Below are 24210 nucleotides of genomic sequence, written 5' to 3' on the forward strand. Positions count from 1 at the left end.
CCCTACCCCGATCACGGAGGATCGGCCGACTGGACTCGACTAGTGCCACAGATGACACAAATCAGAAGATGGTGACCCGCAACTACCAATCCAGCTGGACATTCCGTTGGCCATCCGTTGGCCATCCGTTGGCCATGGACATTCCGCCTCTGACTTGTAGTTGAAGAGATGCTCATCACTTGCATCGCGGTCGGAGAGTCTCAACAACGAAGAGTGCACGAGCACCCGGAACCCCCGGAATCTCAGGAACCCCAGGAACTCCAGGAACCGCCAAGTCGCCAAGCTGCCAACGGCCAGCCAACCCCTGCCACAGCAACGCACTCGAAGCACATCTCCTCCATGTCCAAGCGTCTCCCTACAAACGCAGGCCGAGATCTGTAGTAATTCTAAAGCACTGATAGAATTCATGCTGCTATTAGCTTTGGCCAGGCTTGGCATTCGGGGTGTGTGCGCAACAAACAAGAGTCTTGAGGGATTCGAGAGTGGGGCAGACCATGTTTCAATTTGAATCCTTATTGACTCCGCCATTAGGAGTGGCAAGGTGGCAAGGTACGCTACGCTGAGACACTGACGCTATGGTGACGCTGGTGACGCGGTGACGCCGGTGACGTCCGATGCCTTTTTGTGAGCTCACGAATCGACAAGCTCTTCAAAGCACTCCATTCCTCTTGATATCTTGGAATCTTGCGGGCACGCACCTTACTGGTACAACTCTACGACAAGAGATTCCGATAGAGACCACTGTCTCCCGTATCACCTCGTATAAACCCTGGCTAGCCCCACTCTCACTCGGCATTCGGTCACGGCCAAAACACCCGGAACCAAATTGGTTGGATGGTGATGTCACGTTGGACGTGGGCGCTGCCGTGTCTCATCCTAGTCGCGCTCATGCTTCTTCTCTCCACCACTTCAATACGACCACTAGCCTCACTACGCACAACCCTCTTCAACTCTACTAGAACATACTCTGTCACCATGGCCAAGGACGGTGAGTTGTGGGCCACGAGGCGAGCCAATCCAGCTCCAGCTCATCGGCCGGTGGCAACTTGTCTTTCGGGGTGGCACTGACCCCCAGCTATCGTCAAGTTCCAGAAGAGCGCTACGTCCGAGGAGAAGCAGAAGATCATCGACGACATCAAGTCTGCCGGCGGCACCATCGTGCGCGACGACAACGTCGGCTCGAGCAGTGAGTCGCCGGAGAACCGGTAAAACAGGTGACGGGTGGCTGGTGGCGACATCGTGGCTCGGGCGGGACATTGTGGCTCGGGCGGGACGATCCGTCCGTGCACCCTTCGACTACGACCAAGCAACTCGCTCACACTAGTCTTCCCGTTCGTCGTCGTCAACGTCTCGCCCGACCAGTTCGCGTCGCTCAAGTCGGGCCTCGCGGGCTCCAAGGTCGTCTCGCACATCGAGGAGGACCAGGAAATGACTACGCAGTAGAGAATCACAATCCCAATCCCAGTAGACACAAGTAGACTGGTCGAGTTGTACAGGATCAAGATGGATGAATGACGTCGCGAACTGGGACACAAACAGCTGAATGCAGCTACGACATTACGAGTCTAGGTCTGGTCTAACGCATCATGTCCACCTCGCGCTCACACTCGGCCGCCAAGCCCCGCATCGACATGGCCACCTCGCCTCCTCCAAAACCAACCTCACACGCAGCCGCCGCTTCCCGGAGTGCAGAGACGGCAGCGACAAGCTCGCCTCTACGCCGTGCAAGCCCAGCAGAGTCGAGCATGACCCGCTCCTCTCCCGAATCCATAGCCATGATCTTTGCGCGCTCGGCGAGGATAACCCCCACATTGGGGTGGTTGGGCGGGTGTGCTGCGCGCGCTCCCGCCGCTGCCTGGCTCAAGAGACCGATAACGAAAGCCCTCTGCTCGCGAGATGGCGGCGTCAGCTGCAGTGCATACAGCCGCAGGAGGGGGAGGAGGGGATGTGCGCTGGCCGGCAGACGTGCACTGAGGGCCGGGACGAGCGTGGATAGTTGGGATATGGCAGCGTCGCGGTCTGTCATCAGCTCCACTTGCCAGGCTGGCCTACCCAGCTCCCCGTCCTCGTCGGCTGCGAGGAGGCGCTTTCCGGCCTCTATGAGGCCGCGGAGCGACGGTATAGGGGTGGTAAAGGTCTGGCCGCAGGTGCAGAGTACCTCTGCGTCGTCCGGGAGCGAGAGGTCTGATGTCAACTCGCTGAACCGGGTTGTTACCACTGCTCGTTCAATTCGAATTGCCGGACTCACCAGGCATCGGTGCAATACCTCCACATCCAGGATGCAGGACGCTCCACCGCGGATCAGGCCAATCTTCGCCGTTGATACAAAGCGAGCAGTCGCACGCAAACCCATACCGCGCATGTAGGTCGGTCTGCCGCTCAGCAAGCGGTAGCGAGACGTCGATGTACGCCGTGAGGATCTGGGTCAACTCGGCACCAACCGGAAACTCACCTCGTCACCGGCCGCGATATCCGCAATGGCGACAACGCACATCTCTCTACCAGAGGGAAAAACGACGACGGCGTTAGGCCAGCATGAGTGGTTGCACAGCGCGACGAGCGGGGACGTGGACACACCGATAGGCGTGAGGTCGGGCGTGGATAGCGTGAATGAATTCACAGCGAACGCCGAGGCGAGGTCGAGCAATTCCCTAGCGCTGTTGAATCCAAAGCTTGCCATATCGGCCGGGTGGAGGAGGTCGCCTTCACCTTCCGCCGCACCGAGGTAGTGGCGGAGATGGTTGACCTGGTTTCCCAGTCCGAGGTCTTGGCTTTGGCCGGCATGACTCTCCATCCTTGCCACCTGCGCCCAACCCATTTTTCCTCTCTGGCGAGACCAACACAGCCTCCCTAGGCCTCGGATAGCTTCGTGCGGGACGAAGCCGTTCTCTCCCCTCCGCGCCTTTTCCGGGTATGTCGCGGCCCACATCTTTCGAAGGCGAGTTAGGGCTGCGCATTCGGGCTTATGGTCGCTCCAGTCGGCGTTCTGGCACTTTGAAGAGCAGTAGTGCAGAGCCTTACATCTCGCACATCGAGATACTTTTGTCTCTGCATGGCAGAAACTGCAGTGTGTCAAAAGGTGCGAGGTGGAGAGGACGGAGAGCGGGGTTGTACGAAGGAGAGTCGTGCCTTCTGTCAGCTTGTAGGGAATGGGACCAGCTTGTAGGGAATGGGACGTACCCGGTGAAATCGCTTGGCGGGCGTACAGCCCCCTCCCGTGGTTCGCGGTCTGACGGACCTCGAGCGGCGTGTCGGAGAGCTCGGGGAAGAGCGCAGCGTCCTCTGGATCGGGGGCGCTGCGCGCGGCGGATTGTGTGTCCGGCCGCTCAGCCGTACGAGCCTCGTCAGCGCCCGCAGACAGTGACGAAGCCACACGACGCTGGGGCGCGTGCCGGGCGTCGCGCGCTGCGCGGAGGGCGGTAAAGGACATAGGGCGGTGGTGGTGTTGGTGGAACCAAAGTTGGGTCAAGTCATGTGGAGGTGGAGGTCAGCGTCGGCGTGCCTGGCGGATGTGTGGTAAATGTGGCGGGTGGCACTTGACCTGCCAAGTGACCCATCCACGAGGAAACGCGAGAAACTGGAGACAAAACGAGGGGCATGACTGTGGCCCCCAAATGTCGCATTTCGTCTGACGAGTAGACAACCACAGCGAGGAATAGGGCGCTATTGAGATGGAGTCACCAGTGACGCCAGGACGCTAGCTGCCGGCCATCTATTGGGGCGGCTTGGCTTTCGAGGTCGTCATGCTGTGCTTGCTCGCTCAATGCCTGGGAGGGCGCAATGACAAAACTCTCCTGGCACCATCCCACAATCGGACCATCTTCACTGCTCTGGATATAACTCGATCCGACGTCTAACACATCCTTCACCTTCGCCTCTCCAAATCCTATACCGCTCCTCAACTTTTCCTCAGCAAGCATGCGTCCAATCTTCCTTCTCCTCGCAGTCGCCGCTATCGCCCAAGAGACTGTCACCGTCACGGTCACAGTTCCAGCCAACCAGCCGGCGCCACCGCCGCCGCCCGATGCTCAGACCAACGGCGGTCCCTTCGCCCCGACGACGATAATAACTATCACCGGCAGCGTCGACCAGGCGGCCCTCAGCAGCATCCTGAACCCCAAGAATACCGACGGTCAGCAGGTTCCCGCGACTCCCACTGTCGCTCCCACCTCCGCCACCGATCAGACTCCGGCCCCGTCCCCTACAGACCAGGCAGCCTCTCCTGCTCCCACAACCCCGGCCAACCCCGCTACCACCCCCACCCCTCCCGCGTCCATGCCAACGCCCACGCCGACGGCCCCTCCTACTGCCGAAACGCCCACCCCGGCGCCAAGTCCTACTCCCACACCCAAGAGCGGAAGCAGGATCGCCAGTCCTGCCCTCGCCATGGTGCTCGTTGGCCTAGGAGCTGCAATGGCGTTATGAGATACTAGGACAAGGGCTATATAGTTGAAAGCTTGAATGCAATGGCTTTAGTATGCACGAATTGAATCTACCATTAGCAGGACGAGACAGATGTGTTCGAACACTCAAGAGCTGTGAAATCGTTTGTTTGTTCGGCATTTCCGTTGGACTGCCTGCGTTGGCTGATGTGTGAGCACCTCTCGGCTTGGCGGAGCACATGCTCTGCTTAGGCGTCTTGTGGAAAACTCGCTTCCCTTGCTAGTTCCGGACGACTCGCTCCTCGTGCTCGCGACACACGATGCACGAGTCCACCCCTCTCGGTTAATGCGCCCCTGCGCCTGCCAGAATAGCCCCGACACCTCTGACCGTCATCATGTGCCATCGAGTTTGGGCGCCTAGGACTGAGACGCAGGCGCAGGCGCATGTGCAGAGCGTCATGGATGATCTCATCCAGATCACTGTGGCAGTTGTCATATAATCCGCTCTGTCCAGTCTCTTCACCGCCTGGATCTCCTGTCACTGTTTCCCATCTCCACCGCCTGGATCTCCTCTCACTGTTTCCCATCTCCACCGCCTGGATCTCCTCCCACTGTTTCCCATCTCCACCGCACTGCCTCAAGATCCACCATACATACACACCATGCTCCCACTCCTACCCTTCCTTATCGCCGTAGCGGCCCAGACAGTCACCGTCACCGACATTCGCTACGTCCCTCCCGAGGCGCCCCACGGTGTGGGTGGTGAACATGGCGAGGTCACCATAACCAAGACGTTTGTTATTACCGGCGCGTTACCGACTTTTGAGCCGGTGGCCACTCAGGCTCCTCAGGCTCCTCAGGCTCCTCAGGCTCCTCAGGCTCCTCAGGCTCCTCAGGCTCCCCAACCTCCACAGGAACCCCAAGGCCCTCAACAGGAACCCCAGGCTTCCCCCAATGAGCCCCAGGAACCTCAGCAGCAGACACCGGGTCCAGCCCCACAGCCTGCCCCGAGTCCTCAGCCAGAGCCTGCCCCGAGTCCTCAGCCAGAGCCTGCCCCGAGTCCTCAGCCAGAGCCTGCCCCGAGTCCTCAGCCAGAGCCTGCCCCGAGTCCTCAGCCAGAGCCTGCCCCGAGTCCTCAGCCAGAGCCTGCCCCGAGTCCTCAGCCAGAGGCAGCCCCGAGTCCTCAGCCAGAGCCTGCCCCGAGTCCCCAGCCAGAGCCGGCCCCGAGTCCCCAGCCTCAGCCCGAGCAGCCGGCCGCGAGTCCCCAGCCTCAGCCCGAGCAGCCGGCCGCGAGCCCCCAGCCTGAGCCGGCGACCCAAGCTCCCGCAGACACCCAACCCGCCCCCGGCGCTGCCACACAGCCAGTCAACCCTCCCGTAACAGTCATCACGGTCACCGGCTCGATCGACAACAACGCCCTCAGCAGTCTTCTGTACCAGCCGACCGCGCTTGCCGCGGGCCCAGCCGGCCCTAACACCGACACGGTCCCAACCCCAGCCACGACGAACAAGGACGCCCTTGGTCCTGCAGGACCTAACCCCACGACGGCGGCGCCGGCCACGACCAACCCCAAGGACCTGGGCCCGGCGGGCCCCAACCCGACCGACGAGACTACGGCGCCAGCGCCCTCGCCGGCCAAGACGACTGCGCTGCAGACGCCGGCTAGTGGTGGTGGCATTGTTCGTCCTGCGGTTGGGGTGTTGCTTGTGTGTGCTGGTGCTGTTATTGCTGTGTAATTGGTGATTGTGATTTGGTGATAGGTAATAACCAGTAATTCATGCACGACAAGTCAGCGAGGTTACGCCGAGGTCAGTCGCGTCAGCTCCAATCCACTTGGTAGATCAGCAACCCCTTTTTCCGCCTCCCCCCTCCCCCCTCCCCCTCCTACTGAATGTTACTCACACTTCTGACTACTCTACATCTCTACGGTGTATCACCACCACCGGTCCTCGAACGCCGCATCACCACCACCGGGCCTCGAACGCCGCCTCCTTGTCCGCAAAGCGCACGTCGGTCGCGAAGCGGATCCGCTCGTCTGGGTCCTCGTTGTTCGCACTGCAATGTACCATGGTGCAGTGGTGGAAGACAACGTCGCCAGCCTGGTAATTGGCAATGAGCCAGCGGCGGCGAGTCTGTTCCGCAAACGCGCGGCAGTCACGCGTAAGTCCGCCTCCCTCGAGCATCTGGAATCAGACCTGCTCTCTCTCCAACTCACGTTGATGTTGAAAGCATCAATTTGCTCGTCGTCGGGCAGGTCCTTGTTCCACTCGATGAAGCCGTTCTCAATCTCCTCGCCAATCGTAACGCTGTCCTCTAGGTACATGAGGCCGCCTCCGAGTGGGGTGATATCGCCAATCGGCACCCACGCCGTGAGGGCATCAGGCTCCATCCCGCGGAGATACCTATTGTCAGCTCGAGTTGGTTGGGGCTCACATTTGGTCATAATGTACTCGCGTGGCGCAACGGTACGCGTGTGGGATATTGGTACGGAGTAGCTGCATCCGGAAACGGAAAGGCTTCTTCCACCCGCTTTTGATCCGGGTTGCCATCTCCATGATAAGAGGGTGGTCGGCGAAATCGCACAGGTATTTCTCGTGGTTGGCCTGTGTGCGATGGTTGAGGAGGAGGTCATCGGATTCGAGGCGGTGTTCGCGAGCGATCGAGGGATCCTGTGCGCCCTGGGGTCAGCGGCCAAGATGGGGGCGGCGTTGCGCACGGGCCAGGTGGGCATGGATGGTGGACGGTGGATGGTGGCAACTCACAAGACCAGAGTAGATGCCCTCGACAGGCTCGGTCCCCTCCTTCAACACGCCGGTGTGCTGTACGCTCTCGAAGAACTGCCGCCGTACCGCCATGACTTGCTCAATGGGAAGTAGGCCACGAAGGTGTACTACGCCGTCGCGCTCGTAGGCCGCGCGGATGTCTTCAATAGGTGCGTCGGCGGGCAGGGACGGCAGCCAGCCGAGGTGGTCCGTCGGGATCTGGGGTCAGCTAGCGTCCGCTAGCGTTGCGGCTCGACACTCACAATCCCACCCTCGTTGCCTTCGATTTGCATGTCCCCCAGATCCCACTTGCCCTGCACACGGTCGCCGTCGGTGCGGAGCTTGCGCCGCACCGTTGACACGGGGTCGGGATAGCGCGAGATGTCGGAGATTGTCATTGTGTGTTGTGCAGTACTAGAAGGAATGTTGTCACGAGAAAGAGCAGACAATAGCAGACAAGAGCAGCCGCGCTGCGGTGTCGTGTGCGCTTGCTTGCATTCGCTTGCTTCTGACGCGTATGCTCATGCCCCCGCTGAGGATGATGTGGTCAGATGACCATGGACAAGGTCGGTTAGATCGGGATCGGAAGATACCGAGGCTTATCTGCCCCTCACTCTTTCATCCCGTTGCATCTCCTGTATCTACGTGGCCTCCAGCACCTCGTCGACCCAGTAGCGCTTCACAATGTCGTCTTTGATTGATCCGGTCTGTGTTAGCTGGGACCATAGTGGGATGAATGTCTGTAAAGCAAAGGCTTAAAGAGGAAGAGAAGACGACTTGAGGCCCGCATCTGCGACCAAGGACAGCTGATAACGGGATGTCCAACTTTCTCCAACCACGATGAGGCAACTCTCCTGCACAGAAGGCCTCGCTTTGGCGACGCACAGTTGGTACAATCAGTCATGACGTGCCGATGTGTAATGATGCATGCAAGTCTATCAAACAACCGCCACGCGCTTCCGCTTCGTTCGGCTCTCCTCGAGTCGTCGGCGGACAGCCTCCTCATCCATACCCTCCTCCTCCAGCAAGCCCGCAGTGCGTTCCCCCTCCCACCGAGCGCGGAGGAACCGGAGCGCAGCGAGGTTGTATCCCATCTGAGCGCGGTGTCGTCCGAGCGCAGACCGGACGTGTGTGCGCAGAGAGACAAGTCGTGCCCGCATGACGCGGTTAGCGACAATCTGGGCGTGGTGCGTCCGGATCAGGAAATGCAACAGGCGCGCAGTTAGGACAATATCCCTGTCTGCGACGGCCCACGCGTCGAGGTAGCCGAGGAGGGAGATGACGTTGCGGAACGGCAGGACGAGGAGCGCATCTTCCATGTGTGCAGCCGGGATCGATGCGAGCGTGTTGTAGACGTGCTCGTCGGCCTCAACGCCGCGGGCCGCCAGCTCGGGGTTCTTCGCTGGCGCGGGAAGGGAGGCGCCCGCGTCACCGAGACGTGCCTTCTCAGCCTCCCATTCCTCCGTCGCTTCGCGGTCCGCATCGGCGAGCGCGAGCGCGTCCATGATCCGCTCGCCGGCCATGAGCGTCTCGGCCGTCTGCTTCTGCACAGCCTCGGCTTCTCCCTCCCCGTCGCCGTCCTCGGTGTCGAGGCGGTTCATCGAGTCGACGAGGGCGGCGTCGTGAGCAGCCTCGAGCTCCCGCTCCCGCTCCTCGTCAAGGAAGAGCGGCTCATCCGTCTTCTCCCAGATGCGGATGCTCTTGTCGTGCGATCCAGTCACCACATAGCTGCCCTGATGCGAGACGGCGAGAGCCCAAATCTCGCCCTGGTGCCCCTCGAGCTTCTGGATGAGCTCAAATTTGTCGCCGTCCCAGTACTTGAGCACGCGGTCCTTGCCCACGCTCCAGAAGTAGTGGCTGTTCTTCTCGAACGCGACGGACATGACGCTGTCGTCGTGCGCAAAGAGCGAGCGGTGGCAGTCGCCAAAGTCCAAGCCCCAGATCTTGACGTTCTTGTCGGCAGAGCAAGTCAGGATCAGCTTCGAGTCGCTGCTGATGTCCAGCGCCAGAACGGGGAGCTTGTGCCCGTACAGCGAGAGGAAGAACTTGAGCGTGTCGGCGAAGAAGATCTTGACTGTCGAGTCGAGGAGCGAGACGGCCAGCAAACGCCCGTCGGGGCTGTACTTGACGGCCAAGACGTCGTCCGTCATCTTGAGGGTCTTGACGTGAACCAGCGCGAGCTGCTTGTTCTTGTACTGCTGTTAGCTCAACAAGGAGTATTGTAGCTCACAATAGTCTCAACGCCGAGGCGGCTGACCACGCGCTCGCCCTCGCCCTCTTCCCGCATCTCAAAGTCCCAGAACTTGACATCCTTGTCGGCGCTACCCGAGACGAGGCCACGGCCGTCTGGGCGCACATGCAAGGCCCACACGGGCCCCTTGTGCGCCTCGTACCGCTGAAGAAGGACCGACGCGGCGACGTCGTACAGCAGCAGCTCGCCGGCCTTGGTGCCCACGACGACGTGGCGGTCGCCAGGCAAGAACGTGCAGCACAGCGCGTACCCGCACTCCATGGTGCGCAAGCACGCCGTCGATCGCATGTTCCACACCTTGAGCGTGCCACTCGCAGCCGACGCGAGGACCTGGTCGTCGCTGCTCACTGCGAGCGCGCGCACGTCCTGTCGGTGTCCCGCCAGCTCGACCGAGTGCACCTTTGCCGGCTCGGGGGCGTTCCCATCGGCGAGCTTGCTCTTCTTCGCTCCCTGTGGAGACGGGACAGAGTACGACTCCAGCGAGTTGTTCGCCAACGCGAGGAGGAGAGACATCGACTTGGCGCCGTCCTCGCCGAGGGAGAATGACTTGACCTTGGCGTTGGCCTTGACGACACACCAGGTTGTCACGCGGTCTTCCCAAGCGATGGGCTCCTCGTTCATTGCCTCCTCCTCGACATCGACGCCCTTCTTCTTGCTCTTCTCGCGGTCGCGCTTCTTCCGCCGTGCGCGCTTTGCCGCCACCTCCTCTTCTGACCGCAGGCGCAGGACAGCTGTCGTGCGCTCCGACGTCTGTGCCAGGATCACAGGGAGGGTCGGGTGGAACGCTAACTGCGAGACGGGATGCGTCGACGGCGGCAATGGCACAGTGCAGAGCGGGAGCACGAGTTTGGGAAGCTGCTGTTAGCTGTGGACCAGACCATTCTGAAAGCTCACCTCTCCGTTCTCGTTCTCCTTCAGGCCCTCGGCCAGGGCGGCCTTGTCGATCGTCCACGCGCGTACCTCACCGTCACCGCTGCCCGTGAGGATGAGCCATCGCCCGTCATCCTCGGCCTCCTCTTCATCCTTGACCGCGCATGACCACACCTCGCTGCGCCCAACAACCACTGTCTGCACGCAGTGCTGCGTGCTCAAGTCCCAGAGCTTGAGGTACGTGTCGCGCGACGTCGTGAGTAGGTATCCAGCATGCTGGGTAGCGCCGAGGGTTGGGTGGGGAATGAAGTGGAGGCTGGTAACAGGTCCACGGTGCCCGCGGAGACGGAACAGGCCGACCTCAGCAACGCGGTCCCAGACGACGACCTCGCCCTCGCTGCCACCGGAAGCGAGGCGACCTCCATCGGCGTCCCACGCAAGCGCCGAAACTCCCTTCTTGTGTCCGTTGAAGGTGACGACCTCGACGGCCTCGACGCCCGGCGTCTCGGGATCCCACGACCAAAGACGGATCGAGCCGTCCGCATAGCTCACGGCGAACGTGCGCGCTGTGGAGGAGGTAGATTCTTCGGGAGCTGGCGCTGGCGTAAGGTATGTGATGGGCGATGTGACACCGGTCGCGTGCCACATTGATGCGAGTTCGCCGCGCTTCACGTCCCACACCAGCACGTCCTCCCATCCGGCGACATATGCGAGGCGCCCATCGTAGCTACTGTTTGCTGTTGGGGAACAGATTACACCAAAGGCCTGCTGTCAGCCTCTCCGGAAGAGCTCGCCTCACCTGTGTAGGCCCATGGCGCATGTATGTGCGGGACATGGTGTTTACTCGCTGTGTAGATTGCGATGGGTCAGTATCGGTCAAGTGGTCATTCACCAGAACTTCGCGCCGAAAATTAGGTTCCGTCGGTTTGTCACGTGACGGTGTTGACTAACTCTCCACCCTCCACCGGCCATGTGCAGCTCCCTCTCGTCTCTCGTGTTCTCCATCTCCAAGTGCAACGCGGGACGAAACGATACAGAACAGTGATAGGACGGGAGTGATGACTAGGTACTATTGGGGCTACAATTTTTCAGGACGTTATGTCGCTCCTCTTTGTCCTTCACACCTCCATCGGCCCGTACCAGAAGTGGATATCCTCCCATCGCCCCCGCTGAGTCAGAGGTTCCTCGCGCTTCCAGTACCACGTCTCCAGGAACCAAGAGGTGATAGCTCCAACGGAGGGCCAGTGTCACTTCCACTTGAGCACCTCACCATCCGCACCGGGTGCAGGAGAGAGGAGGTCCTCGAACCCGACCTCTTTAGCATCCCGAAGAACTTGAGGATGACGTGCCAGGCGTACGTGAGACCGGTGGGCGGAGGAGGGTTGGCAGCATCGATGAGGACTTGGAGTTGGATCGTCCGGATACCGCGCACGGCTGGGAGGATGAGCGGGCTGGACGGCGCTGAGGGCGAACGTAAGCCGAAGGGCCACAGGCCGAGGCCGAGGGAGGAGATGGAGGCCATTGTGAACGAATAGTTAGGGGTCAGTAGAGTAGAACGATAGTCAGCCAGCTATATGTCCACGGCGGGTGCATCAGTCGCAATGATCGCAACCACACAAAGTGCGAGAGGACAATGCACATTGTCGATGATGAGAATGCGATGTGCGATCAAAGGCGGAGCCATCGCCATGTGGTCACCATTGACGGATGGCTCCTCGCCAGTCCCTCGAGACTTTGATGAAGTCGCAGACACTGAACGCTCTGTGCACATCACACCGTTATGATGTGCTCATGTGCATGGTCGCATTGAATGGAGGATGGAGAGAATCATGGACGTCGACCTCCGACCAACTCGGCGACATAGCCTTCATCCTGTAAACTGACAAGACGAACCCGCCAATATTTCTCCCAGAGGACACCAAGCATGGCAACCGATTTGGATTCTGAGGAGAACCGGCGCCATCGATAACCTTAACGTGTGTGGTCAAAATCTGTTGAAAATGCATGTTGGGTGGATGCCACTATCAAATTCCGTCCTTCCCGATCCCGTCGGTGCCCAACAACTCCTTTCAGAGTTGTCACTAGTTTCGCAGTTGTCTTGCGACCAGACTCGCCAGTCTCGAAACTACAGTATGGACAGACGTTTGCCAACCTTTCTCCTCGTCCCTTTGTGATAACCCTCCAGGAAGTGTGCTTCTAGAGTTACCACGCCCAGGCTTCCGCGCCTCCAAAGCCGCCCCCTGCGCCGCTCGGGCGAGTCAACCCATTCCTGATAGACGTCTTGCTCTAACCTGCCCACTGCACTCCTCGCCATGCTCCTCATAACCAGCTTACTCCTGGCCTCACTGTCCCGCGAGGAGCGTCACCGAAGCTTCCAAGCACGAGCTCAATGGCCGCTCGCCCAATGCCCACGCGCGCCAGATCATGACATGCGCCGGCTCACTCGTCTTCACGATCTGCAGCTTCCCGCGGTGTGCCTCCGTCAGCATATTCTGTTTTGGAAGCAAATCTCCCATCAGACAAGGCTGAAAAAATACATAGGCGATGCATGGTCCAACGGCGCGACGTGCTGCTTCGCTGGCGAAACGGAGGAACAGTGTCGGAAGTGTAAGTCGGACAGAGAATGGTAGTAGGAACAGGCTGATATCAGCGATTGACTACGTCAAATCAATAATTCAACGAGGCAGAACCCCTCGGCCACCCTATTGCATATCCATGAAGTGGGTGGAACGCCGACGCTCTCTTTGTGGAACGAGACGCAGGCTCAAGTCGCCAATAGTTCCACACATTTGCCCTGGGCGTAAGCGAACGGTTACAAGTTAGTAGGGACGTCTATGTCTACGCAACCAGAGTCAGTCAACCCCGAAGCGCGAAGGCTTAAATCGGCAGTGTTTACGCGATCAAACGCGGCGTCACCATTGGCATTGATGCAGTTTGAACACAAAAAAGTATGAAGCTTACACGAGGAGAGCCGCCGCCACGACGAGCGCAGCAAGAGCAACAGGCATGACAAGCGTACTCGCGCCCGAGTCGGAAGTCCCACCGGCACCAGGGGTACCGGAACCTGTCTGGTTCGCCGTGCTGGCATTCACAGATGGGTCCCTCTCGATGACAAGCTTGTCACCGATAACGACTTTGGCGAGCTCGTTCACGTCGCTGTAGAGCGTGATGCCGTTGATCCTTCCCCAGTTCTGGCGAGAGCTCAGCCCCAAACCATCACCTGAGGCTCCACCATCGCCAGCACCGGACCCGGTACCAGAGCCTGCACTTGAGCCATCCCCGGACCCGGTACCAGAGCCTGCACTTGAGCCATCCCCGGACCCGGTACCAGAGCCTGCACTTGAGCCAGCCCCGGACCCGGTACCAGAGCCTGCACTTGAGCCAGCCCCGGACCCGGTTCCGTTGGCCGAGTCCGAGCTCCCGCCCACGCCTCCCAGGGGCTGGGCCGGTGGAAGCTCGTAGATGAGGCTGATCGTCTCGTCAAGCTGGCTGCGCGACTCGTCGCGCTTGAACACATACGACACCCAGCAATTCCAGTTAATGACCTCCCCCGCTGGCGCGCTCTTGTTACTTGGCGGGGGGTTCGGGATAATCGCGTCTAGGCTGACGTTTGTGTCCTGGACGATCCCCGCTAAGCCGCCCGACAGACTCTGCGACATAGTGAGGTTAGCTTCAGTTCCGCATGTGTGCGAAAGAGCGAAACCCGCAACATCCGCTGCCGTCAACAAACTACAAATGACAGCGACTCACGGCCAATCTCAAACTTGATCGTCGATTTCGTCTCGTTGGTAAACTTGCTCACCAACTCAACGGTGCATGCGATTTCGGTTAGCCAAGCGTTGATGAGCTCGACTTCGATGTCGAGGTCGATGGTGCGGCGCTTCATCCCGTTCATTCCTAGGACGCGAGGGTTGCTCTTCCCGCCCCCGGACCCAGGATTGCCAGAGGTGCCAGAGTTTCCCGTGCTGCCAGAGGTGCCGGAGTTTCCCGTGCTGCCAGATGGGGAGGCGCCAGAGCCTCCGGTTCCAAAGCCTTCGGTCCCAGAGGTAAGAGCGTACTGGGTTGGCTCTACGTTATTCTCCGCCCCGCCTGCACCACCTGCGCCACCTGCGCCACCTGCGCCGCCCGCAGGCAACGAGGGCATGCCGGGCATTCCGGTGGGGAACCCAGTAGGAATGCCGGTAAATGAACCTGTGAGAATGCTCATAATGTCCGAGCGAGTGAGCATGCTAGCGATAGCAGAGGGATCCTGCACCATCGAGCTGGCCTCGGCGATCACTGGCATCAGTCGGCTCCCTTACTGTCCTTACTGGCCCGGCATTGTTCCTCAGTGAGGCCCTCGAAGCAACACCACCGCGAGTCGAGGCAGGTGGCGCCGTTGGGGCATGCGCCCTCTTCCGTTAGATATATATATATATAATATGAGGACCTACGGCCGCAGCAGAACATGCCCTGTGGGGCGCACCATGGCCCACCGCAGCGCTCGAAGACTGGGGAACCGGCACATAACTCGATGACCTGGCGCGCCTGGAGGTTGGGCGAGCGTGCGCCGAGGACATACTTGGACGCGGGGGTGACGCCGCTGGCCAACACGGCTGGTAAGGCGAGGAGAAGGCTAATGAGGATCATGATGAGATGCAGAGGACAAGTCAAAGCCTGGTGACTATAAGTGCTGGGATACCCGTTCATCTGGAAGGGCGGATGCATGAGCGCTGTAACTCTATGAGGTGTAGGGTTGCTTCCCGTGAGGAGCGGGCAACGTCGTGTATTAAGGTGCCAAGAAATGCCAAGCCAAGTTTGACTAGTGATTTGGTAAGGACAAGGGCGGAATAGACGAGTTTTCCTTTATTGGATGGCGTCGTCGAGCTCAATATGCTTGTACGGCAGTGACGGCACCGCTTTATCCTGGAGAAGAGCCCTATGCATCTTGCCAGATCCGAATCAAAAGCCATTAGCTGTGACTCAAGTGAGCCAGCCTCTGCTCTGTGGACTTGCAGAGGATATGTCTCTAACTGACCCTCTAAGGACTGACTCTGCTCTCGTTCATTCGCACAATCCGAAGTCGACGCTGATCCGAAGTCCATGTCCATGAACTCCGTGGTGCCCATACCTTGTCGTCATCTTGAACCGAGATGCGCGGCCCAGAGAGAGTAGTTACGTTAGTCCTGTCTTGCAAGACGGAGGCTGCTGCACCGAACTGCCTTGGGTTTCTGTGTCAAGCAGGCATCATGGGCTTCTGTTATGACCAGAACACAAGGGTCCGATGAACCGATCCACGCGTAAGCTCCCAGTGGCACATGGCACCGGACACAGTACTTCTGAATGATGACGCTAGCTTTATGGGTTGAAGTGTACAGCCTATCGTCGACGTCAATGACGCTGGACGTGATGTGTTGCCAAGTCTGCTGTAAGTCGTGGCTGGGTTGTGGGAACGTGAAGAGGTGAGCTCGCATTCCACCTGGGCTTGTTAGTTCAAGCTCGTAGCAGTGTCTGTTCGTTCGCGGCTAAACTTCTCTTCACCCCATCTGAGATTGAGATACAATGTACTGATACATAAAGCGTTCACTGGACAATGCGGTGTGAAGTAATGCTGTGCTCTGCCTAGACATCCACTTGCTCGAGCTCGTCCTCGTCGTCCGACTCCTCCTCTTCGTCGCTGTCGTCCTCCGCCTTGTCAACGTCATCGACGGTAGGCTTGGTGTCTCCCTCAGCATCCTTCCAGTTGTCTTTCAACTCCCACATGTTGGCGTACTGGCCCTCGCGATTGAGCACCGCGACGTCCTTGAGCACCTCGCGCAGCCACGTATCCGGCTGCTGCAACGTCGCCTTGAGTGCAGTGATACTCCAGTACGGCTTCTCACCGAACAGCTGGAACAGGCGCTGGTTGAGCTCTTTGCGCTCCATGCGAGCAAAGCGCTCTCCGGACCCGACCTTGGCTGACCCCATCTAATGTCAGCTACGGTCGACGACCTTGGACGGATACTCACAATCATGCCCTTGCCAAGCTTGGAAGACGCGTTGGCAAAGCCCGAGGCAAGCTGGTTGAGCTTGGCCTGCGACATGGTCTTGTCGTCGAGCTGGATGATGGGCCGCTTCGAGTTCTCATTGTCCAGACGGCGCTGCTCTAAGATCTTAAGGTACTTGGAGCTCTTCACCGGGCGGACGCTCGCTTCGTGGTCGAGCGCGCCGATTAGGCGAGGGTTAGCTAGAGTCAGTGAAAGCCTAACGGCCACGAGCAGTCCATGGCGGAGGCGCTAGGTTACAGTCCGACAGTGACGCGTCAAGCAACCACACCACCACCCAGGCTTACACTCACCTTTCTGGTGCTTGCGCCGTTGAGAGTCCTCGCCTGACCCAGGCTGAGCCACCCACACACGCTCATTCTCGCTGAAGATGTATGTGTTCTTCACGCGCTCACTGGGCATCACGACCTCATACTCGTCGGGAATGCCCTCCACATTCAACCTGGCGCGCTTGTTTGGTGGCTGCTTGTCATCCTCGGTAGGTAACTTGAGCGTGATCTTTGGAGGGAGTGTACTGCACATTAGTCCCAGTCCACCTTCCTAGCCCCGTCCCCCTGACTGACGAGTTGTCGATGATTAAGCTCCCCAGATGCACGCCTTCCTCCTTGACACGCTCCCAGCGCTCGAGAAGGAAGCGCGGGATCTGGGGTCAGCTGGAACGTGGTGATCACCGCAGCTGAGAAGATGCACCTTCATTGCCCAAATCTTGGATTGGCCATGTGAGGGGGCGACGTCCAATTCCTCCTCCTCGACGGGGATGTTGAATACATCGTGACCGTCGACGCTGACCAGAGGCTTTATGTCCTCTGTTTTGACTGACATGGTAGGCGAGGAAGGATGGGAAACGACAACAACAATACAAAGTGGTTGGGTGGCAATTAGACCTAACACAAATAAGCCAACCTCACCGTGGGTAATCGGCGATTTAGTAATGTGGCAGAGATGGAGGAGGATGACGCCTGGTGGAGGTCGCTCGGCGAAGCATGGTTTACCCCTGAAGAGCGGTACGAGCGTGGACGTGTCTCGTCACAACCAGTTCAACCCCCAACCTTCATCTCATCTACATCTACGTCTCTTCTCAACAATCATCTCCCGTTTACTCGTCGTCTCTTGACACCTCTCACACCCCCTTTCCCGTTCCCCCTTCTATTGTCAAACGCGTAAACGAGGGCCATCGCCCATTCGCCCGACATGGACATGATTGAAAGTGCGTTCCTCAAATCGCCCTGGAGCGCGCCTCGCCGACGCCTTTGTATGTCCTTTGGCATCCATTGACGCCAGACATCGCCAACAAGGCGTCCCAGATCACCATGTACGACCTCAAGTCGTACTACAACCAGGCCAAGAACGCCGTCCTTAACATCCCCGAGATGGAGGCTAAAGTCCGCGAGGCGACCAACGAAGACGCCTGGTGAGTATGCTTACCTCCTCCAAGCTAACAGCAGGGGCGCCTCGTCGACTCTGATGCAGGAGATTGCCCAGGGCACGCACAACTACCAGCACTTCAACGAGATCATGCCCACCATCTATTCGCGCTTCATGGAGAAGGAGGCGCGGGAATGGCGTCAGATCTACAAGGTCCGTGTTCCTCGGTACGCTGCCCCAAGGACTGAGCGGCGCGTCGGTGCTGGGACGAATGCTGACATGTCAGGCTCTTTCCCTCCTCGAGTACCTGATCAAGCATGGCAGCGAGCGTGTGGTCGACGACGCGCGTGCTCATATCTCTACGATCAAGATGCTCAGAAACTTCCAGTACATTGACGAGAAGGGCAAGGACCAGGGCATCAACGGTGAGTCAAATCCGGTAATCGGCCTCTGACAAGTAGTCCGCAACCGCTCGAACGAGATCGCCGCGCTCCTGGGTGACGTCGACAAGATACGCACCGAGCGCCGTAAGGCCCGCTCCAACCGGTCCAAGTACCAGGGCCACGAGGGTGGCATGTTCAACACTGCCACTGGGAGCCGGTACGGCGGGTTCGGGAGCGAGTCCTACGTCCCAGGCGGTGGCGGCAGCGGTGGTGGTGGTGGCTACGGCGGCGGTTCGGGCTCCGGCTCGGGCTCACGTTACGGCGGGTACGGCAACGACGACGACTACCGCGGGTCGAGCGCGCGCGCGAGCTCGTCCCAGCAGCGCCAGGAGTATGACGAGTACGAGGGAGCCGACGACTTTGACTCGCGCAGGCCGAGCAATGGTAGCGGCGGGGCGAGCGCACAGGCGTCGCGCCCAACGCAGGCCCCGCCTAAGCCGCCCAAGGACGAGCCGAAAAAGCAGCAGAAGCAGCCCGAGGTGAACCTCTTTGACTTTGACGACGAGCCTGTGGCTTCAGCAGCCCAGCCTGCGGCGCCTGCTGCTGCCCCTGTGGACGCGTTTGGTGACGACGATTTTGACGACTTCCAGAGTGCTGCTCCCTCTGGCCCTGTCCCAACATCTCCCGCCGCTGCAGCGCCTGCTGCTCCCTCGGGTGGTGCCAACGCCAACCTCTTCGCAATGCTCAACGCGTCGTCTCAGCCTCTGTCCCCAACGTCTGCTGCTTCGACCTCGGCTGTTGCGCAGACACAGCCGTCGTTCGGTGGCATGTCCGCCATGGCCTCGCCCCAGAGGCAACAGCCTATGGGCGGAATCGGCATGGGTGGCATGAGCAGCGGCATGGGTGGTGGCCTGGGCGGCATGGGAGGCATGTCCGGTGGCATGACTGCCAAGCCAGCCTCCCCGCCTGTCCAGGCTCCCAAGAAGACGGGCGCATCGGCCTTTGACGACCTGTTCACGGCCTCGCTTGGTGCACCCAGCAAGGGACAACAGGGCGGTGGCCAGAAGACGATTGCCCAGATGCAGAAGGAGACGACGAACGCTGGGCTGTGGGGCGCTCCCAAGCCTGCAGGCCAGCAAACCCAGGCCCAGCCTGCGTCGTCGTCTGGCTCTGGCGACCTCCTCGACCTCCTGTAGTAAGAGTTGTAGTTTTAGACGTATACTGGGTGATTTACCACGGACATGACACATGGCGATGAGGAGCAACCATTGATTGGGGGATGGACTCTGATTGTGGGGCCACATTGTTCCCTTTCTTTAGGGATTGAAACACTGGCTTGCAAAGTAGCCATCGTATTGTACTGAGCTTGAAGTGTGAGCGGGAAGATACTCACCCTATCCACCTTCCTTCATTACCCCCCCACTTGTCAGTCACAATTCCCTCCCTCCATCGCACTTGATCAATCTAATCATCCTTCCAACACGTCAACATTATCAATCCAACATTCTATTCTAATCCTCCTATCCCATTCCCAAAACAGTATGCCCAACCACAGGTAGCATGGCCACCGATATCTTAGCTGGCCAGCCTCTACGTCCAACCACCCCAGTCCCGGGACTGTGGCTCCTCGACGCACCAGATACCCTCTATGTACGCGTGTACACTGCGCCGCCTCTCGTCCAGGTCGAACCTCCACCTGAATCGGCCACGCCTGCTTCTGATGAGGCCCCACCCGATCCCAAGCCCGAGGCGCCCAGCCTCTCACCGGCACACCTCGCGATCCCAGCCATCGCCCACTCGCCGGCCAAGTCGCCGACCCTCTCCCTGCCCAACATCAAGAGCCCAACAGCCCTACGCTCTCCAGTGGCCGCTCTCAAGAGTCAGCCCACAACTCCAGCGCCCACCGACGCCAAGCTCTCACCCGTCCGCACAACTGCCATCCCGCCCCCGCCCCCTCCATCGCCGTCCCGTACCTTGAAGCGGCTGCGCAACGACGCGCTCGAGCGTGCGTGGCTCGCCATCAACGCGTCAGATACCGACGTGACTGCAGCGGCATTGAAACGCCCCTGCGCCGTCGTAAAGCCCGGGGACGAGAGGCGCGAACTTTGGGTCTTCTCGCCAGATGACGCGCCTATCCCTGGTCTCGAAGAGCTGGGTCTCACTGGTATGCTTCCTAAGAGGCAGCGCTGACATACAGAGGTCGATGTACCAGATCCAATACGGATAGCGGACACCGTGACGTGCCCGGAACACGGGCACTCGCTCTCCTGCCTCGCGCCAGACGGCGAGGACAGGTGTTTCCCTACGTTCACGCCGCCGGAAACGTGGCCGCTTCTCGAGTGCGCGGTCGGCGAGAAAGTGGCGTGGAAGCTTGGCGCGCGCCTGTCCCTCCTCCCGTCGGACGCGACGCTCGCCGATCCGCCGTTCGTTGTGTCACTACACCCTGCGGCGGGCAAGCTAATCCTCACTGCTCAGCTGCGCCCATTACCTCGTTGCGCCCCACAGCTGCAAAACGGCACCGACCCAGGCGTGGACCCGCTTGTACTCCGCCCACTTGCTCTCCCCGCCCTCCTCGTTGCTCCCATTACACCAACCCCGGCGCAGGATGTGCGGTTATCCGCGGCGTTCGACCTAGCTCTTGGGCCTGGATGGAAGAACGGGCGTTCCGAGGCGCGCGTCGCGGCGCAGGCGGCGCACGGCTCGGCGGCCGACTGGAGCGTCTACTGGGTCCCATTGGAACGGGGGGAGGAGGATCTCGCGCGCACTCTCCCACACGCGCTCGCCTCCAAGTGGCGAGGATCGAACGGCGTGCTCACAGTCTGGCCAACACATATGGCAAGACCCCTTGCTCGCAGCATTCCCTCCCTCTCCGCCAAGCTCGTACCGTCAGACGCAGTGCTCGGCTCTGCGACTGATCTGATGGGCTCGGCGACCGAGGTGTTCAACTTCCTTGGGAGCTATACCGCTCCTGCAGAGGATGAGGAGGAGGACGTTGAGCCGGAGGACGTTGAGCTGGCCGAGGTAGACGGCGATGTGACAATGGACGACGCTGGCAGGGAGTCGGACGTTGACGATTTGTTCTCCGCGCACACGTCGCCTGCTCCTACGGCGAGCCGGGCAGTGAGCCGCGCGCCAACGGTCGGCACGGACGCAGGGGACCTGTTCACCACTTCGGCGTTTGGGACGCCGCGTCTCAATGCACTCGACGTCAACATGGGTATGGACGAGGACTTGTTTGGCGAGGACGCGGACGACGACGCGGCTACTGTCGTGCCCGACATGGAGGCGGCGGACCAGGCGACAGTAGCTGAGCCCATGATGCTCCCACCCCCAGTGCCTACCACTACCCAACAGTCCAGCAAAATGGGGTCACCGCGCGATGTCACAGAAGACGACTTCAACTTCTTCGACTCGCCGACTGCCGAGACAAGCCCCGCCAAGATATTCCACGCTCCGCATCCGCCGCTGGACGACCACACTGGCAAGGAGCTGGCTGTGCTCGCAACCCCGGCGGTCATCTCCCTTTCTATTCCCCTGCCTGAGGTCACACCAGCGAGCCTTACCCCTGTCGCCGAGGAGGAGCCTGAGCCCGAGACCGTAACGCACGAAGCCTTGCCAGAACCTGAAGTCATCCTCGCCGAGGTGATCGAGGAACTCGTCGTCAAACCTGCACCCTCTACGACAGAGGAGGAGACGCAGAAGCGCCGTTATGTCGACATCGTCCCAGACGCTTTTGCGTCTGTGCAGTTGGGCATAAGGAAACGACCAAAATTCGCATACGGCTTACCCTCGCCTGCAGCGACAGTTTCCTCCTTGAGACTGAGCTGCGTCGAGAGGCTACGGGAAAGCGTGTCCGGTAAGGACAAGGAAGAACCGCTTGCCTACTCCACGGCGTGGGACATTGAGAGCGACGGCAGTGACTCGGAGTGCGAGTCGGCAGTCACCACCGGCGCCCCACCTACACCTTCCAGTACGGCATCGTACGATGACCGGACGCCCACAAACGAGCTCGTGGCTATCCCGACACTGTCCGACGACGAGGTCGAATACGACGGTACCGTATGTGTTGGCGGCGAGTGGACGTCGTTGCAGTTCGACATCAACGCCGCCGCGACGCTGGCACGCACTTGGGCGACGGGGTGGGTCGACATCAAACCTGACGCCGACTTTCCTACCCCGAAGTCGCCGCCGCCGCACTCCAGCGAGCCACAGCAACCAACACTCAACATCGAGGTGCTCGCCAACGCGCTCGTGCGCAACTCGTTCTTCCGTTCCATGTTCGAGACGGCTGAAGCCACTGCACGCGAGGTGTGGCGCCCACCATCTATGATAGTGCGCGGCGGTGTGCCAATCAGCGACGTTGCTGCGGGGCTGGCGGACGGCGACAAGTATTCGCTCGAGCAGCCTTCTGTCAACACCGGCTATGGAAGTAGCATCTTGCGCATCGGCGTCGCCGCGTTGCGGTACTGGCGTGAACTGGGACTCATGCCGTCGGGCGGGCCGAAGGACCTCGCTGCGTTCGTGATCTGCGCGCCTGGTGCATACAACGTCAGGCGTGCCCAGGACTTCCTCACAGACATGGGCGAGGTTTTTGAAGCGAACCGCCTCGGCACCCTCGTGGCTGGCACGCACGAACTTGCAACTGAGGGTGTGGCTGCGGTACCCTCTGTTGAGGTATCGTCCACGGCGAGCCGCCTGCGTGGCACGTCGCTGGGGGGGAAGCCGACGGTAGTGTTTGTGCTTACGTCCGCGACGACGCTTTCGCACGCCACGCTCGCACCGCTCCTAGCACCTAAGGCCCAGACGAACTGGGTGTACCCGCTCCCACTGTCAGCTTTGCACCCTTCCAACTTGGCCACAGTGGCGTTCCAGGTTTACGACCTGGTGCCGCGCCAGGTTGACCGCGTGACAATGTTCGGCAAGCCCCTTGACATGCCCAAGGTCTGGATGCCTTACCATGCTTTCACGCTCGCGGGTGAGGCGACGCCCAAACCCGAGCTGAGCATGGCCTGGCCGCAGCGCAACTACGACGTGCTGAACCGCTGGCGCTTTGTGCACGCGGCTTACGCGTGGGTGCCGGAATGGGAGACGGTGGTTGTGGCGGTGGCAGACAGGAACGGGGATGCACTCGATGTCCAGGCGCTCAAGATGGACAGCTGCGTGGCGCGGGACAGAGTCGCGCGTGTGTGGGAGGTCGTGCGGAGCTTTGCCTCCGAGGCCGCGACTGAGTGGCGGGCGAGCGTAACCCGGCACGGACTGATGTTCGCCGACGAACTTGATGGTAAGCTAAGGTCACGATGGCAGCTGACAGCAGCGTGGAAGGAGTTGTACGCGTCCCACTGTGACGCGATGAGCCTGCTCATGTGCGAGCCGTCAGGCGAGGGCCCGAACCGGACACGCACGCCCGTGGCCAACATTCCGCCGAGCATGTTGGCCGACCCGAACGCATCCATTGTGGACGAAACGCTGGCAGGCTCCGCGGCGGGCTTTACGCACCGCCTCTGTGTAACCCTCCCGGCCGGCCGCACTGGCGAGACACGCATCATCTTCCCACCGACGTCGTTTGTGCTCGGCATATCGGGCCCGGCCGCAACTGGCGCTGCAACGGCGACATACCATGTGCTGCAACATCGTAACCCGCCTGGCCGTTCTGAGAAATCCGACGAGCTTCTTGGGCCAGAGTTCTATCGCCTCGCATGTCTGGGGAGGAGGCGGTATACCCTCGGTTACCTTCCGCTGCCGCTGGACGCTGTGGGCGTCGTCGCAGCGGCTCTTGGGAGGGTAGAGAGACCGGAGGATAAGGAGGAGCAGATGAATGAAGACGACTAGATTTGTACCACTATGCATACGCTGTATCGAGTGATGTAAGTTGGACTTGGAGGAATCGGCTCGGCTCCATGTAGGGTCACATTAACCTTCTCTCCGTGTCCCAGTTCTGACTTGTGGTCACCTGTGGGTGACTTGGCTGCCCCAAGGCTGTGTTGGTCTCGGCGACATAGACAACCAGAGTGGTATGGGGTTCAGAGGTCAGGCGGAAGTAGACAAGGATATTGGGGATGCGGACTCTGCTCCGCGCAGAGGACTCGCTGACAGCCCTCGACGCTGGTTAATGCACAGTTGCGCTCGAGGAGTCTTTGGGGTGCTGGGATCGACTTCCCGACCGCCGGCTGCAGC

At 60.2% G+C, this 24210-nt stretch overlaps 10 protein-coding genes across 10 annotated transcripts; 5 read left to right on the forward strand and 5 right to left on the reverse strand.

The window, feature by feature from the left end:
* Positions 1-975: 975 nt before the first annotated feature.
* Positions 976-1443, forward strand: CcaverHIS019_0410830 (uncharacterized protein; the record flags this gene model as incomplete). Its single annotated transcript, XM_060600989.1, has 3 exons — positions 976-988; positions 1076-1186; positions 1325-1443. 3 exons carry the CDS (start codon positions 976-978, stop codon positions 1441-1443), a joined length of 243 nt encoding a protein of 80 aa, XP_060457528.1.
* Positions 1444-1576: 133 nt separating this feature from the next.
* Positions 1577-3430, reverse strand: CcaverHIS019_0410840 (uncharacterized protein; the record flags this gene model as incomplete). Its single annotated transcript, XM_060600990.1, has 5 exons — positions 1577-2019; positions 2053-2184; positions 2249-2420; positions 2453-3129; positions 3181-3430. The coding sequence occupies 5 exons, from the start codon at positions 3428-3430 to the stop codon at positions 1577-1579; spliced, it is 1674 nt and encodes a 557-aa protein (XP_060457529.1).
* A 488-nt stretch (positions 3431-3918) lies between these two features.
* Positions 3919-4425, forward strand: CcaverHIS019_0410850 (uncharacterized protein; the record flags this gene model as incomplete). The annotated part of the gene is made up of 1 exon (XM_060600991.1): positions 3919-4425. The coding sequence occupies one exon, from the start codon at positions 3919-3921 to the stop codon at positions 4423-4425; it is 507 nt and encodes a 168-aa protein (XP_060457530.1).
* A 619-nt stretch (positions 4426-5044) lies between these two features.
* CcaverHIS019_0410860 (uncharacterized protein) lies at positions 5045-6118 on the forward strand (the record flags this gene model as incomplete). The annotated part of the gene is made up of 1 exon (XM_060600992.1): positions 5045-6118. The coding sequence occupies one exon, from the start codon at positions 5045-5047 to the stop codon at positions 6116-6118; it is 1074 nt and encodes a 357-aa protein (XP_060457531.1).
* Positions 6119-6343: 225 nt separating this feature from the next.
* On the reverse strand, positions 6344-7542 carry CcaverHIS019_0410870 (uncharacterized protein; the record flags this gene model as incomplete). The annotated part of the gene is made up of 5 exons (XM_060600993.1): positions 6344-6565; positions 6598-6784; positions 6816-7060; positions 7145-7363; positions 7408-7542. The coding sequence occupies 5 exons, from the start codon at positions 7540-7542 to the stop codon at positions 6344-6346; spliced, it is 1008 nt and encodes a 335-aa protein (XP_060457532.1).
* Positions 7543-8082: 540 nt separating this feature from the next.
* Positions 8083-11787, reverse strand: DIP2 (uncharacterized protein; the record flags this gene model as incomplete). The annotated part of the gene is made up of 4 exons (XM_060600994.1): positions 8083-9339; positions 9375-10250; positions 10290-11030; positions 11536-11787. 4 exons carry the CDS (start codon positions 11785-11787, stop codon positions 8083-8085), a joined length of 3126 nt encoding a protein of 1041 aa, XP_060457533.1.
* A 1435-nt stretch (positions 11788-13222) lies between these two features.
* CcaverHIS019_0410890 (uncharacterized protein) lies at positions 13223-14894 on the reverse strand (the record flags this gene model as incomplete). Its single annotated transcript, XM_060600995.1, has 4 exons — positions 13223-13980; positions 14016-14543; positions 14576-14659; positions 14699-14894. 4 exons carry the CDS (start codon positions 14892-14894, stop codon positions 13223-13225), a joined length of 1566 nt encoding a protein of 521 aa, XP_060457534.1.
* Positions 14895-15866: 972 nt separating this feature from the next.
* CcaverHIS019_0410900 (uncharacterized protein) lies at positions 15867-17110 on the reverse strand (the record flags this gene model as incomplete). The annotated part of the gene is made up of 5 exons (XM_060600996.1): positions 15867-16211; positions 16253-16470; positions 16582-16802; positions 16852-16931; positions 16979-17110. 5 exons carry the CDS (start codon positions 17108-17110, stop codon positions 15867-15869), a joined length of 996 nt encoding a protein of 331 aa, XP_060457535.1.
* A 369-nt stretch (positions 17111-17479) lies between these two features.
* On the forward strand, positions 17480-19232 carry ENT3 (uncharacterized protein; the record flags this gene model as incomplete). The annotated part of the gene is made up of 5 exons (XM_060600997.1): positions 17480-17495; positions 17570-17699; positions 17734-17866; positions 17940-18078; positions 18115-19232. 5 exons carry the CDS (start codon positions 17480-17482, stop codon positions 19230-19232), a joined length of 1536 nt encoding a protein of 511 aa, XP_060457536.1.
* Positions 19233-19596: 364 nt separating this feature from the next.
* Positions 19597-23865, forward strand: CcaverHIS019_0410920 (uncharacterized protein; the record flags this gene model as incomplete). The annotated part of the gene is made up of 3 exons (XM_060600998.1): positions 19597-20200; positions 20234-23317; positions 23351-23865. The coding sequence occupies 3 exons, from the start codon at positions 19597-19599 to the stop codon at positions 23863-23865; spliced, it is 4203 nt and encodes a 1400-aa protein (XP_060457537.1).
* Between the last annotated feature and the right edge of the window lie 345 nt (positions 23866-24210).

The sequence above is a fragment of the Cutaneotrichosporon cavernicola genome, assembly GCF_030864355.1.
Source record: "Cutaneotrichosporon cavernicola HIS019 DNA, chromosome: 4".
NCBI classification, from domain to species: domain Eukaryota; kingdom Fungi; phylum Basidiomycota; class Tremellomycetes; order Trichosporonales; family Trichosporonaceae; genus Cutaneotrichosporon; species Cutaneotrichosporon cavernicola.